The 15783-nt window shown below is 43.8% G+C and overlaps 1 protein-coding gene across 2 annotated transcripts; it reads left to right on the top strand.

The window, feature by feature from the left end:
- The first annotated feature begins 6 nt into the window (after positions 1-6).
- On the top strand, positions 7-15078 carry ZNF605 (zinc finger protein 605). 2 transcript variants are annotated; one of them, XM_040464181.1, is made up of 5 exons: positions 7-116; positions 6935-7055; positions 7283-7372; positions 8452-8505; positions 11085-11195. In XM_040464181.1, the coding sequence occupies exons 1-4, from the start codon at positions 102-104 to the stop codon at positions 8472-8474; spliced, it is 249 nt and encodes an 82-aa protein (XP_040320115.1). In that variant the 5' UTR covers positions 7-101; the 3' UTR covers positions 8475-8505; positions 11085-11195. The 2 variants fall into 2 exon arrangements, with proteins under 2 accessions (XP_040320115.1, XP_040320114.1); XM_040464180.1 differs by lacking the exon at positions 8452-8505 and having other exon boundaries at positions 11085-15078.
- The last annotated feature ends 705 nt before the right edge of the window (positions 15079-15783 follow it).

The raw sequence follows: 15783 nt of genomic DNA on the forward strand, positions 1-15783 counted from the left end.
AGAGGCCTCAGGACTAGGGGTGCATTCTCAGTGTACAGACATTTGACCAGAGGCCTCTCTCCAGAGCATCAGAACAGAGCAGATTTTCCAAGCAGCTGAAAATGATCAAGTCACAGGTGAGTTACTTGTTTATTATCTGGCAGTTTTTATATGTAGATATGAGAGGTTTGTAGGAAAGCTCTAAATACATTTGAGTCATAATCAGAAAATACAAACTTGGGAAAGAAGATGTCAGAGAAGAACAAAGTGGATTGTGGAATCATACAAAAGTCTTAAAGTTGAAGCATGGATGTACAAGAAGGTGAGCTGCCCGCTGTCCTCAATGTTCCCAGAAGTGGAGACAGGAAGGGAAGCGGGAATAGTTACGTGGTCTCCTCTGACGAAAAGCAGACTAGTTACTCAGTAGAAGCAAACCTTGCTGATGATGCAGAGCCCAAAATATTTGGACAGCTATTGATGGGGATGAGAGAGTGGACACAGTCCTAAATAGCAGCCCTATAATAAACATATTACGCAGTGCTAAGAAATTAGAGTTCCTCAGTGTGAGCTAAGGGCACAAATTTGAAGGAAAGCTCAGAACAGAGTTTGTTTCAGGACTGAAACAGTGGGCCCCTATACCTATCTTACCTGTGTTCCAGTTTTAGGAAAGAAACCTAAATCATCCGGCCGAATTGACCACTACAAAACTTTCAGATGGTCCCCATATTCTCTCAGTTGGAATTTTGGTACATTTTGGATAGAAATATCTTTGCTTCTGTTGGCAAAAGCTGGGCGTGGGTGTATCTGCCTTTAGCTCTTTTTACTTTCTTGACTCAAGAAATGGAGAGTGTCACGAAGGTTGGGGTACACAGGTCAGAAGTGCAACCCTAGAGGACATGTGTGGTTTTTCTGGAAACAAAGGATTTACGGAGGGTACCTCAAGCAGGGCCGGCCCCCAGTGTGGCTTTCCACTGTGGGCCCTTCTGCCCTGGGTTTCTAGTCAAGTCTGAATAATGTAGTTTAGTCCTTGGCTTTAGAGGAAGTGCTTGGGGCATTTACTTCCAAATCGCTGTGTCCACGACCCCAGTTTATTAGTCCACCCTTTTAGATGTGGGCAACTTCTGGGGATGCTCTTCCTGGAAAGTACAGGAACTGAGGCTGCCGTCTGCTGTCTCCAGTCAGCCCTGCCGGGAAGGCATCTGTGTTGGCTCAGCAGTCAGTCTAAATCCAGAGAATTCGCAAGAGCTTGGAGAGGCAGCATTGGGAGGTGTGTCTTTTGCTTTTTGTTTTTTCCAGGAGGAGGGGGAAGCTTTTAGGAGCAAGTCCAGAGAACAAACATCATTCATGTACTTCTCTACCCCCATGCTTCCCCAGGTGCTAGGTTGATTTTGTTTTTGTTTTTCTGTTGTATCAGTGTACCCCATTTAGTAATCAAAACTTTATTTATTTTAAATTATTTTTAATTTTTATTCTAGAGAGAGAGCGTGCACAAGCAGGGGAGAGTGGCAGAGAGCAGAGAGAGAGAGAAAGGGAGAGCGAATCCCAAGCTGGCTCCACACTCAATGCAGAGCCCAATGCTGGGGCTTGATCCCATGATCATGAGATCCTGTCCTAAGCTGAAGTCTGAGCCACCCAGGCACTCCCACAACTTTTTAAAAGCTCATCTGTTTTCGTCCAGACGCTTTGTCTGGAAAGGGTGTATGTAAGAGGTACAGATATTTTTATCTAACTCAACCGGAAAGATGCATCATGTTTAAGAATCGGCTAGCAAAACCTCCAGAATTTTCAAAAGATTTTAAAACAGTTTTATATAATCTCACATTCGTCAAATCTTCAGGAAGAGGTCATAGGGGATGGAAGCCTTTTGCTGTGTCCCCCATGGAGCCTGAGGTCTCAGTAACTGTGGAAGATGGGTGTGTCTGTGAAGACAGCCTGGTCTTCACATGGCAGCAAAGAGAAGTGTCTTTTGGGGACTTACTGCACTGAGGCCCCAGGATGCCCATTTGAGCTGTGTAATCTGGGCTGGGGCTATCTTGACCCCTCCCATCAGTCACATAAGTCTGTCCTTAAGTGTCCACTGAGACAACTGCATGGTTCATCTGGGGCCCTTCTCAGATGCAGTGAATCCAGGGAACCGCAGAAAGGAACAAATGTGGTCTTGTAGTGCCTGGATAGTGTGGTCCAAGTCAGTGGAACCCATGGGGACGCTAAACCAAACTTGAAGAGGGTGTCAGCTGCAGTCAGAGTCCAGTGAAACCCTCTGGCCGGGGCAGAGGGCCCGATGAGAGCTACCTGTCAATGTCGTGGCCCTCGGCACAGGAACTTGTATCTGGGCAGTTTCTAGCCACGGCCAGCATGTGGAAGGCCAGACGTGACGTCCAGGCCATTTCAGCCTCTTCTGATGGCACGGGCGGCATGTGCACAGGCCCCAGTGAGGACGGAATCTGAGTCTCCACGGGCCAGCGTCTTCTGGGTCCTGGTGGCAATCAGTCACATACTCGAGGGCTTTGTGGTGGAGGCAGGTTTGGTCTCCACGTTGGGTTGACGGGGCACGTCTGTTGGTGAGTGTGGGGGCCTTGCTCCTGAGCATCCACACGGGTAACGACAAGCTCACCGGGAGCGTATCCAGATGTCTCGGCCCATGGGAGGGCTCCCCGTGATCAGGACGTGTATAAATTAACATGACCAGCATCCTAGTCGGGATTTAGAACAGCTCCAGCCTCCACAGAAATTCCCCGTCTCACCTCCACGCGTCCCTAACCCCAGCAGCGACTCATCTGTTCTGTCACTGCAGTTTTGCCTTTTCCAGAATGTCATAGAATGGACTCATTAGCATATAACCTTTTGCTACTACCTTTTTTCACTTGTGTCTTCGAGATTCATCGCCCTTGTTTGAATCAGTAGTTGGCTCCTTTTCCTGCTGAGTGCGGTCCCTGGGTTGCACCCCCTTGTACAAACCTGCCAGTTTGCTTACCCTTTCACTTCTGAAGGGCTGCTTGGTTCCTTCCAGATTTTAGCAATTGTGTTCATGTGCATACAGATTTGAACGTAAATCTTGAGGCGAGCAGAAGTTTTGAGTGTCCTTGGGCACGTACCTGGGAGTAGTAAGTCTCTGTTCAACCCCAAAACATCTTCCGGAGTCACTGCCCTTTTGGCGTTCCCAACTTCACGGCAGGAGAGCTGTTGCCCTGCATCCTCACTGGCATGTGTCACTTTTTGTGTGGGTGTTTTGCTTTTGTTTTTGTTTTTGTTTTGTTTTTAGCAATTCTAGTATATGTGCTGCCGAAGCGAGCACTGTTTTTAGCAATTCTAATCGGTATGTAGTGTCCCATTATAGTTTTAATTTGTATTTCCCTATTGACAAATGATGTTGAACATGTTTTCATATGTTTATTTTTTATCTGTACATCTTCTTCAGTTAAGTGCTTGTTAAGATCTTTTGTCTATTTTTTGGTTAGCTGACTTTTTTTTAAATAAGAGGTTTTTTTTTTTTTTAAGTTTCTTATTTTAATTTCAGCATAGTTAACAGAGTGTTAGATTTGTTTCAGGTGTACGATACAGCGATTCAGCTGTCCTATATGTCACCTGGCGCTCATCATGAGTGTGCTCTTAATCCCCATCACCTGTTTCCCCCATGCCCCCCTCCCGCCTCCCCTCTGGTGACCATCAGTGTGTTCTCTACAGTTAACAGTGTTTCTTGGTTTGCCTTTCTCTCTCTCTCTCTCTCTCTCTCTTTCTCTTTCCTTTGCTCGTTTGTTTCTTAAAATCCACATAAGAGTGAAATCAGACGGTATTTATCTTTCTCTGACTTAACTTACTTAGCTTTATCCACATTGTTGCAAGTGGAAAGATTTCATTCTTTTGCATGGCTGAATAATATTCCATTGTACGTATACCACGTCTTCTGTATCTTTTCATCTGCTGATGGACACTTGGGCTGCTTCCACATCTTGGCTAGTGTAGATAATGCTGCTATAAACGGGGTGCATGTATCCCTTTGAATTCGTGTTTTTGTATTTTTTGGGTAGATACCCAGTAGTGCAATTACTGGATTGTAGGGTAGCTCTATTTTTAACTTCTCGAGGAACCTCCATACTATTTTCCACAGGGTCTGTGCCAGTTGGCATTCCCACCAGCAGTGTAAGAGGGTTCCCTTTTCTCTGCACCCTTGCTGACACCTGTTGTTTCTTGTGTTGTTAATTTTAGCCATTCCCTGATTGCATTTCCCTGGTGATGAGTGATGTTGAGCATCTTTTCCTGTGTTGGCCATCCACATGTCTTTGGGAAAATGTCTGTTTATGTCTATTGCCCATTTTTAATTGGATTACATTTTGGGGGGTGTTGCATTGTATCAGTTCTTTATATATTTTGGATACTAACCATTTATTAGATATGTCATTTGCAAATATTTTCTCCTATTCTGCTGGTTGCCTTTTACCTTTGTTGATGGTTTCCTTTGCTGTGCAGAAGGTTTTTTATCTTGATGAGGTCCCAGTAGTTCGTTTTTGCTTTTATTTCCCTTGTTTCAAGAGACACCCATTTTTTAATTGTATCTTCTTATTGTTGAGTTTCACGAATTATTTATTCTGAATACACACGCTCCATCAGATAAGTGGTTTTCAAATATTTTGTCATAGTCCGTGCCTTGTCTTTTCTTAACAGCATCTTTTATATAGGAAAAAATTTCAATTTTGAAAAAGTCCATTTCGTTGATTTTTTTCTTAAGTTGACCATGCATTCAAGTTGACCATGCATTCAGTGTTGTACCTAAAATCTCATTGCCAAGGAGCGCCTGGGTGGTTCAGTAGGTTAAGTGTCCAGCTCTTGGTTTTGGCTCAGGTCATGATCTTGTGCTTTGTGAGATTGAGCTCCACATTGGGCTCTGCTCTGACAGTGCAGAGTCTGCTTGGTATTCTCTCTCTGTCCCTACCCGGCTCACATGCTCTTTCTCTCTCAAAATAAACTGAAAAAAAAAAATTTTTTTTTTAATGTTTATTTATTTTTGAGTGACAGAGAGAGACAGAGCACGAGCAAGGGAGGGGCAGAGAGAAAGGGAGACACAGAATCTGAAGCAGGCTCCAGGCTCTGAACTGTCAGCACAGAGCCTTACGTAGGACTCAAACTCATGGACTGTGAGATCATGATATGAGCCAAAGTTGGACAGTTAACCAACTGAGCCACCCAGGTGTCCCTCCCCGCCCCCCCCCCCCATTCTTATTTTAATCTCATTGCCAAACCCAAGATCACACGGGTTTTTTCCTAGAGCTTTATGATTTTTTCCCCCCATTTAGGCCTGTGATCCATTTTGAATTCATTTTTATATGGTATGAGGTATGTGTTGAGGTTTATTCTTTTGCTTATGGGTTCTAGCATCATTTGTTGAAAAAACTCCTTTCTTCATGGCATTCATTTTGTAAAAAATGAACCGAGCATGTTTAGGGGGGTCTATTTTTAGGCTGTCTGTACTGGTTCATTCAACTTTTGTCTAATACTACCATTGTCTTCATCACTGGGGCATTATGGGAAGTCTTAAACTCAGATAACGTGAGTCATGCAACATTGTTGTTCTTCCACATCATTTCGTTTTTGTTATTGTAGTTCCTTTGCCTTTTGTCCCAAAACCCTGTGTCTACTTGTTTCATGACCTTTGTAACACCTTATTTCCTGGCCTGAAAAGACCAAAAAGTATTTAAGAACATGGTTTTTGTTCTACTCATATTTATATTTCTAACACTTTTTCCGGTTTGGGGAGCCTTAATGCTCAAAACATGTGTTCAAGAAGATATGTGAAGGAGCCAGTTAATTGTTACTACTTGGGTGCAAAACCACCTGGAGGGAGAAGAGTGTTTTAAATATGTAGATAATGGGGGGGGCGGGGGGGCACCTAGCTGGCTCAGTGGATTAAACATCTGACTTCAGCTCAGGTCACGATCTCACGGTTGGTGGGTTCAAGACCCACGTCAGGCTCTGTGCTGACAGCTCGGAGCCTGGAGCCTGCTTCGGATTCTGAGTCTCCCTCTCTCTCTGCCCCTGCCCTGCTCATGCTCTGTCTCTCTCTCTCAAAATAAATAAATACTAAAATAATGATAATAATGATATGATGACGAATAATGATAATAATAAATATGTAGGTTTGGTTTGGGTTTTGACAGTAACCAAAAAACATTACTGTCATTTTGCACATAAAAGCCAGGCATGCTGAGGGTCTTACACTGCATGGGCCTCAGCTAAGAATTGTTCCCAAATACCCAGTGGTACCTTCTTTGAGAAGCACAGTGACTTTAAATACAACCTGTTCCAAATTCTTTTGTAATGGATCGATGGATGGATAGACAAGTAAATCCATAATGATAAATATTTTAACATTTTGTCTCTCTCTCAAAGTATAGTGCACAGTTAGGATATTATGTTAGTTCTCGGTTTCCGTGTAACAAGTTACCACAACCTCCGTGGCTAATAACATCAACATTTATCTCACAGTTTCTCTGGGTTAGAAATTTTCCAGCTGCGCTCACATTTGGTTCCCAGTCGGGGTCTCCTACAAGTCTGTGCTCAAGAGGTTAGGAAGGGCTGAGGTCCTTTCAGAGTGCAACAGGAAGGTACTCCCCTTCCAAGCTCATTCACGTGGGAGTGGGCAGGCCTCAGTGCCTGGCCACATGGGCTTCTCCACAGGCCTGCCTCAAGGCACGGCAGCTGGATTCCCCCTGAGAGCAAGGAGGGTTCCCCAGATGGAAGTGACCTTCTTTTGTGACCTGATCTCAGCAGTGGCATCCCATCATTATTGTGTTCAGCGGAGGTGAGCCCGTAAGTGCAGCCCACACTCAGGAGGGAAGTGTGACACACATGCACCAGGACCGGGAGCTAGGGGTCCCTGCGGCTGCCTGGCACCGTGGAGAAGAAAGCATGTATTCTGCATGGAGCCCATTCAGGTTTAATAGCAAATCCGCTTTTCTAGATCTCATTTGAGGATGTGGCTGTGGACTTCACGTTGGAGGAGTGGCGGCTACTTAATCCTACGCAGAAGAACTTGTACAGAGACGTGATGCTGGAGAACTATAGCAACCTAGTGTTCTTGGGTAAGAGTGTTCTCGTGGAAACAGCGTGAGTCTAGTAACTGTGGCACCTGGAAGATGTTTACTAATGTTGGATTTGAGTTGCAGACTTCAAGGATCACTTGATATGCAATCACAAGATTTTGGTTCACTTGGTTTATTTTCTAGCCTTCGTGGTAAATATTCTTCATGTTTAAGAGTCCGTCAGCCCAAGCAGTTGGGTCCAAGTTGTCTGTTTTTCTAATTAACAGGTTATCAAATTATCAAGCCTCATGGGATTTTCAAGCTGGAGCAGGAAGAGCCATGGATAATAGATGAAGTTCTAAGTCAGAACTTTTCAGGTGAGAGGTAATCAGGTGTGTGACAGACAGTGAAAGTTTAATAAGGTTTTTGATGTCAGGTTACAATGTTTTGAAAAGTTAGTTTGAAATGTTATTTATAAAACTGGTTGAAATTCCTAAATCTTTAGAGTTGGCTCAGGACTGGTGCCCTGAGTTCCTTCTGGGTTTTCATGTGCTCTCTGTCCTGGTCTCCACATCAGGATGTGTCCTTTTTGCACAGAGCTGATAGCGGCACATACCCCCTTTCCTATACAGCAGCATAAGTTGGGGGCTAGCACTTAGGGCCTTGCTTTTGGGCTGGGCTCTTCTTCCCAGCTCCTCGGTCTCCTTTCCCTTCTCTCCCGCACTTCTAGCCTGCAGGGCTAGGCTTCTTTACTCATAACTCTTTATGAGTTCATAAATTTTTCCTGTTAAAGGAACACTGAGTCAGTCCCTCTAATTTGTCCCTCTAATTGGTCCGATTTCTATTTTAAACCCAGAGAGAGCAGACAGTGAATCTAAGGATACAGAATGAAAAGCTAACACCGTGAACCTGGTCAGAGGGCTCTGCCTCTTTCCCTGTTCTGTGCAGACTGACCCTGTGCGGTCAGCTCCGTGGTGCTTTTTGGTGCCTTTGATGTTCGTCTTCTCCAAGCTCCTCATTCAACCCATCGTCTGCTGGGCTCAAGACCCCCATGTGCCATGTGATCTTTTAACTACATTTATATTGAAGAACTCATGGTATAGCAGCATTTTATTCAGTTTTGGTTTGTATTTTCTTGGTCCAGAAGTCAGGGTCAGCTGCATCAGAACTAGTTTCTTCCTCCACGCATTTCATACATTTTTCTCTGCACGTGGGCCATTGATTATCATATCTTTTCCTCACGTAGACAGTGTCCCTCTCTTCAGGTGGCCCCTTTTTTACCTCCAGAGACTGTTGACTCCCAGCCTTTCTGAAGTCTCTGCCCACTTAGTATTGTATTGTAGGAATCTTGGCCCTGGTCAGACGTTATCTGGAATTTTTAAACAATTAGATCTTACAGGTTTTTTTCCCCACGTAGAAAGATGGCAAATAACGTATTCTTCTCTGTTGTCTGTAGGATTTATGGTGTGTACTGATTAATTGTTTCATTAATTGACTGTTATGGGGCCAGGTAAGGCAGGACCTTTCTTGTTTATCAAATATTTCTTTAGTGCAAAGGTTTTCATCTAAGCAAGTGTCTCTGCTCACCTTAAGAAATATTTCAAATTATGGATCTCTGGGTACCCTTCACATGGATTATTAGGTCTGGGTATATGTAGCTTAGAAACCACCACCTGTGAAGATAGTTTTTATGTTCATCTACTAGTTTAGAACAGCTGCTGTATAAAGAATGAGAGGAGGGGCGCCTGGGTGGCGCAGTCGGTTGAGCGTGCGACTTCAGCCAGGTCACGATCTCGCGGTCCGTGAGTTCGAGCCCCGCGTCAGGCTCTGGGCTGATGGCTCAGAGCCTGGAGCCTGTTTCCGATTCTGTGTCTCCCTCTCTCTCTGCCCCTCCCCCGTTCATGCTCTGTCTCTCTCTGTCCCAAAAATAAATAAACGTTGAAAAAAAAAATTATTAAAAAAAAAAAAAAAAAGAATGAGAGGAATTGAGAGAAGTAGCCATGACATAGCCTCACAGGACCAGAGAATTTTAATATAGAAGAAAATGCAAAACTGTATTTATTCAATAGTTCAGTATCAGACACGAAGCATTTGTATTAAAATGTAAAGTTAATGATCAAGATTAATGGCACGGAAGGGCACTGCTTTAGAAGTCCAGTTATGGGGCGCCTGGGTGGCTCAGTCGGTTAAGCGTCCGACTTCAGCTCAGGTCATGATCTCGAGGTCCATGAGTTCAAGCCCCGCATCGGGCTCTGTGCTGACCGCTCAGAGCCTGGAGCCTATTTCGGATTCTGTGTCTCCCTCTTTCTCTGACCCTCCCCCGTTCATGCTCTGTCTCTCTCTATCTCAAAAATAAATAAATGTTAAAAAAAAATAAAAAAAGTTCAGTATGAGTGAACAGTACTGATCCTGCGTGCGTTGAACACTTGCTGTGTGCTGTGTCCTGGGGATACAGTAGTGAAAAATACGAGCCTTTTCCCTGCCCCCAGGGTTTACATTCCCGTGGGAGACACAGAAGTAAGGTGATTACCTGTTTGGTGAGAGCCAGGAAGGGTATCGTTAGTATGCTCTTGAAATGATGTTTACCCTTAAATGAGCCAGGCTTGCTGAAAGCTGGGAAAAGCGTGTCAAATAAAACAGCAAATGAAAAGGTCCTAAGGCAGAAAAGGCCTTTGGGATGGAAGGGATGGGAAGGCATTCACTGTGGCTTAGCAGTAGTGAGGAAGAGCCTGTGAGCGGAAGTCAGAGAGGTTGGAAGAGACCAGGACATGCAAGGGCACGTGAGTCAGGATGAAAGCTTGTATTTACCAAAGGGTTTTTAAGCAAAGGGGTAAAAAACCTGATCACCTTTTCTTTTTTCCTTTATTTTTTTAAGTTTATTTATTTTTGAGAGAGAGAGAGACAGAGCATGAGTGGGGGAGGGGCAGAGAGAGAGGGAGATACAGAATCTGAAGCAGGCTCCAGGCTCCCAGCTGTCAGCACAGAGCCCAACACAGGGCTCGAACCCACAAACCGTGAGATCATGACCTGAGCCGAAGTCGGACGCTTAACCGACTGAGCCACCCAGGTGTCCCTACTCTTTCTTTTTTTTAATGTTTGTTTATTTTTGAGAGAGAGAAAGAGACAGTGTGAGTGGGGGAGGGGCAGAGAGAGAGGGAGACACAGAATCCCAAGCAGGCGCCAGGCTCCGAGCCATTAGCACAGAGCCCGACACAGGGCTCGAACCCACAGACTGTGAGATCATGACCTGAGCTGAAGTTGGGACGTTTAATCGACTGAGCCACTCAGTGAATAGTGTTAATACGTCCACTCACTCAACCTCAAAACACTGAATCCTTTTATTCTCCATACCAGCAGCTCTAGTTGGTCCTTGTTCGGACATTCTGATATGTCTGAGGATTAGATTCGGCTCTACCTCCCCAACCCCCTTCCCTCCAAAAAATCCTGCAGAAGAGAAGTAGCTGCCTTGTATTTGAAGTCTTGGCAGATCTTTTATCTTTCAGGGTATATTGGGAATATTACCTCACCATTGCTAATAAATAATATCATAAAGCAAACAAACATTCATTTAAAAATAATCCAATAAAAGGTTGTGTTGTAGAAATCACAAACAATTGTACTTGGTGAAAAAAAGCCTGTCCTAATGTTAAAAGAATTCTTGTGGTTTGGAATAATTTTCATTGATAGGATTACATGTAGATTCATTATGTAGATTATATACATTCAGTTAAAATGTCAAAAATCCTAAATAAAAGTGTTGATGCTGAGCTCTGGAGAACTCTTTGATAACTCCAAGAGATAGTTTCAGTGATGGTGAAGTTAGTGATATCAGTGATTCAGGTGATGGTCTTGAATGAGAATGTTCTTTAAATGTAACGCTAGTACAGGAACCTACTGTTTCTCATGTTTAAATTCCAGTTTGTTAACATACAGTGTGTGTGAACATTTTTCATGTACCATAAGGAGAGATTGTATTTGGGAGATTTTTTTTTTTTTAACTGGAATCCTAGGCTCCATTTCAGAAGTTTTGTTCAATAAGCATAATCATTGGGGGATTTACACAGTATGATTCATTTTTTTCCTTTTTAGAAGAAGTCTGGCTAGATAACAGTCTCAAAATGTGGCACCAGGATAATCAAGACGAGCTTAGAAGTATGGAGAGAGGCGATGAATGTGATGTTTTTAGGAAAATATTTCATTCAAGCATTAACTTTGTTCATTTAGCAATGAGACCCCATAAATGTGGCACAGGTGAAAAACATTTGAAACATCGTTTTGAGTTTCTTATTTCAAAAAATAACCTTGGAAGAAAGAAACTTGATGAGCTCAGTAAGAAATTTTTATTCTACATCAAACCTGATAGAACCCATGGTGGAATAAAATACTGTGATTGCAATACATGTAGAAAGGCCAGCAGTAGAGAGTCGTGGCTCATTGCAGACCATATTACACATACTGGAGTTTATTTATGCATGGAGTGTGGCAGAGTTTTTAATAAGAAGTCACAGCTTATTATACATCAGAGGACTCATACAGGAGAGAAGCCCTATGGATGCAGTGAATGTGGAAAAGCCTTCTCACAGAAGTCATTGCTCACTATTCATCAAAGGACTCATTCAGGAGAAAAACCGTATGGGTGTGGTGAGTGTCAGAAGGCTTTCAGTAGGAAGTCATTACTCATTTTACATCAGAGAACTCATACGGGAGAGAAGCCCTACGGATGCAGCGAATGTGGAAAAGCTTTCAGCAGGAAGTCACAGCTTAAAAGACATCAGAGGACGCATACTGTCGAGAAACCATTTGGCTGCAGTGACTGTGGGAAAGCTTTCTCCCAGAAATTAAAGCTCATTACACATCAGAGAACACATACAGGAGAGAAACCCTATAAATGTGGTGATTGTGGGAAAGCCTTCTTTTGGAAGTCCCAGCTCATCACTCATCAGAGGACTCATACGGGGAAGAAACCGTATGCATGTAATGAGTGTACCAAAGCCTTCAGCAGGAACTCACTCCTCATTAGGCATCAGAGGATCCACACAGGAGAGAAACCCTACGAATGCAGGGAGTGTGGTGAAGCCTTTGTCCGAAAACCACAGCTCGTGAAGCATCAAGTAACTCATACAGGAGAGAAGAACTATCAGTGCAGTGACTGTGAAGAAGCATTCTTTAAGAAGTCAGAGCTAATCAGACATCAAAAAACCCATTTAGGGGAGAAACCCTATGGATGTGTTGAATGTGGAAAAACCTTCTTTGGGAAGTCACAGCTCCTGACGCATCAGAGAACTCACACTGGAGAGAAGCCTTATGAGTGCAGTGAGTGTGGGAGAGCCTTCACCCAGAAGTCAAGCCTGATATCACATCAGAGGACGCACACAGGAGAGAAGCCCTATGAGTGCAGGGACTGTGGGAAAACCTTCAGCGAGAAGTCAAGCCTCGTTCATCATCAGAGAACCCATACTGGAGAAAAACCCTTTGAATGTAGCGAATGCAGGAAAGCTTTTGCCTGGAAGCCACAGCTTCTAAGGCACCAGAGAATTCATACAGGGGAGAAACCTTACGAGTGCAGTGAATGTGGGAAAGCCTTTGTTCAGAAAGTGCAGCTCATTAAGCATCAAAGAAATCACACAGGAGAGAAAACCTATGGGTGCAGTGAGTGTGCGAAAGCTTTCTTTGAGAAGGCACAGCTCATTATACATCAGAGAATTCACACAGGAGAAAGACCCTATAAATGTAGTGAATGTGGGAAGTCTTTCACTAGAAAGTCACACCTTATGAGGCATCAGAGAATTCACACAGGAGATAAATACTATGGATGCAGTGAGTGTGGGACTGCCTTCAGCAGGAAGTCACAGCTCATGGCTCATCAGAGGACTCATGTAATCTAGAAACCGCACGAGTGCCGTGAATATGGGAAATCTGTCAGACTGATAGGAGAAATCCTGTCAGTGCACTGAGAATGCAGGTCCCACCCAGCAGAGTTCAGAAAGGAGGGAGGTATTTTTACGTAGACAGCGTAAGAGCCTTCTCCTGAAACACACAGCTTATTACACGTTAATGACTTGTTGGTGTGGAAGTCTTATCAGTATCCTAGTAGTGCAGAACCTGGTAGTCAGGAGTGACAGCTTCTCATCAGAGGACCTAAACATGAGGAGAAACTCAATCGTTGTAAAAATTGAGTGGGGGGGTTTCGTCAAGAAAGGATAATTCGTGGTACACTAGAGAAGACATATGCAAAGGAAATACTGAGCATCTTGAATTAGAGATTTCAGTATGAAGGGGAAGTCCTAATAGTTTGGAAGAATTCTGGTAAGCATGATTCTATCGAAATAATCCTATAGAGTTGTGTTGTATATAAGTTACAAAAAGTAGTTAATTTTAAGTGGTAGCTGTGTTTTAAGTGTGAAGATATGCTTTCTGCTGTGGTGATGCGGCAAGGGCCAGATTAATCCCCTGCCTTGAACAGCTAGAAACTGTAAAATGTATATGAAATAGCGGTTTCGAGACCTATGACAGGCGGAGGTGTGTGATCCCTGGCAGAAGGTGTAGAGAGTGAGGTGAGCACATAAGAGCCCAGCCTGGTGCCTGGTGGCAGTTCCCAGGCTGCAGATCAGGGAAAGGAACAAATGTGGTCTTGCTGAATCAAAGAGAATTGCTGAATTGGCATTTGGGGAGGCCAGAGTAGCTAGAGTTTGCAGGGAGTTGTACTGGAGAGGAGGGAGCTTCCCAGAGAGAGGGCTGCAGAAATCTACAAGGAGTCCACTTAGTCTTCTGGCTTAGTACTGATTTGCACATGTGTGACCAGAAATTTCCTGAGTCCAGGAAAAGTGCTGGAAAGCAGTCCGCCAAACAGTTCCCAGAAATCAATGTAGGGCTGGGAATAAAATTCCCACCACCTGGTAAATGGCAACGACTTTTAACACATGGGGCATCAGGTAGGATTCCCAGCAGAGTATTATCTTAGTAGTGAAGTAATTAATCCTAGATCGAAAGCTAGTCTGGACCCACAATGTCTGGCATCCAAAAACATAGCTGGCATACACAGAAGCCATGAGAATACGACTTGTAACCAGGAGAAAAATCAGTCACTAGAAAGATACAGAAAAAATGGAAGCAGTTGGCGTTAAATAAGGATATTCAAATAGCTTTTATAGATGTACGGGAAAACAGGAATGTGACAGATGAATTGGAAGATGTATTTTTAAAAGCCCGAGTGGAACTTCTCAGGATGAAAACAACAATATCTGAAAATTAAAACAAAACAACAACTTTGGACAGAATTAAGAGCAGATTAGACATAGAAGATCAATGAACTTGAGTGAAAATAAAAACTGTCCAACTGATGGACACAGAAAAAAAAAAAAGACTCGAAGGAAAGACAATAGGGAGTTGGTTACAGCGAGGCACGTGTATTCGCATGGAGTCCTAGAAGGACAGGGCAGAGAAGAGGCCTGAGAAAGTATTTGAGTAAATAACAGATGAAATTTTTACACATATGATGAAAAATGTAACTCCACATATTCAAGAAGTTCAAAGAACCTCAAGATCATGAAGAAAATCCTGCTGATGGACATCATAGTCAAACGGATAAAACCCAATGATAAAGAGAACAGTTGTAAAGCACCTGGAGAAAGACAGGATACTTGCACAGAACAGAGGACCACACACACTTGTGGTCAGAAACTACTCGAGCTGGAACACAACGGAGTGAGGGACAGACAACTTTACATAAAACCCCCCCCACCTGCCGTTTGTCTATTTCCCATCAAAAACATCTTTCAAAAATGATAGCAAAAAAAAAAAAAAAGTTTCTCAGAGAAACAAAATGAAAGAGACTTTATCTATAGACCTTATTTCAGGAAACACTAAAGCAAGTTTTGGTGCGGCAAGAAAATCCTAGGTGGAAATGAGGATCTACAGGAAGAAAAGAGGAGCTCTGGAAGTGGTGAATATGTGGGTAAATATAAAAGATCTCTTTCCTCATTTAAGAGTCTTTTAAAATGGTAATTGACTGCTTAAAGCCAAATAATGTATTGTGGGTTATGATGTCTTTAGAAGTAAAGTGTATCTCAACGACAACACTTAAGTGTGAATCTTCAGAACTACTTAAAATAGACTGCATCCTCTGAGTCAGAAACCTGCTTCCCCAGGGCTCAGGGCAACTTGTGTGTGTAGCAGCCACACAGTAGAATGGCACATGTGACGGACGTGTTTATGTGCTGCTCGTTCTCCACATCCCCCCCCCCCCGCCCCTTTCCCGGCGCTGCACCCCCAGGGGCTGTCCCCTAGGGACGGCCTCACCAGGGATTGTGCTTAGGTTTGAACACAGGAGGTACACTCAGTCAGCGGGCGGGAGGAGGGAGGTTGGAACACTTAACCCCACGCCCCTGCCTGGACCTCGGTGTGAGTGGTGAGTGGTGGGTGTGAGTGGTGTCTGTGCCCGAAGGGCTGCAGCACACCCTCCCCCCCTCCCCCTGCTGCCCTCCTGGGGCCATAGACCGTTTTTCAGTTAACGCTTCCTTCTCCTTGCTCTTCACAATTTGGGGTGTTAACTATTTCTGGGTGCTTACCTACCTCTGGTTGGTTTGGGTTTCCTTAATTCAGAACACATACCTGGACATGGTTCCTCTAGTGAATGTTCTTAGGTTAATATTTTGAGTGTAGCACTTGTTTTCTGTGCCAGGTGTTAAATGAGCATTTAACACAATTCTGAGAATCAGTTACTGGGACAGAATCAGTTACTGGAACATGTGCCTCGTCGGGCATAGACTGACATCTATCAAGATTTCCC

This window comes from Herpailurus yagouaroundi, unplaced genomic scaffold (assembly GCF_014898765.1).
Source record: "Herpailurus yagouaroundi ecotype Mexico unplaced genomic scaffold, PumYag 437, whole genome shotgun sequence".
In the NCBI taxonomy this organism is placed as follows: domain Eukaryota; kingdom Metazoa; phylum Chordata; class Mammalia; order Carnivora; family Felidae; genus Herpailurus; species Herpailurus yagouaroundi.

Excerpts from the sequence above, each read along its gene's own strand:
- ZNF605 (XM_040464180.1), top strand. Across the intron at positions 7,056-7,282 it reads TAGCAACCTAGTGTTCTTGG|GTTATCAAATTATCAAGCCT; the intron begins GTAAGAGTGTTC and ends TCTAATTAACAG. Across the intron at positions 7,373-11,084 it reads TCTAAGTCAGAACTTTTCAG|AAGAAGTCTGGCTAGATAAC; the intron begins GTGAGAGGTAAT and ends TTTCCTTTTTAG.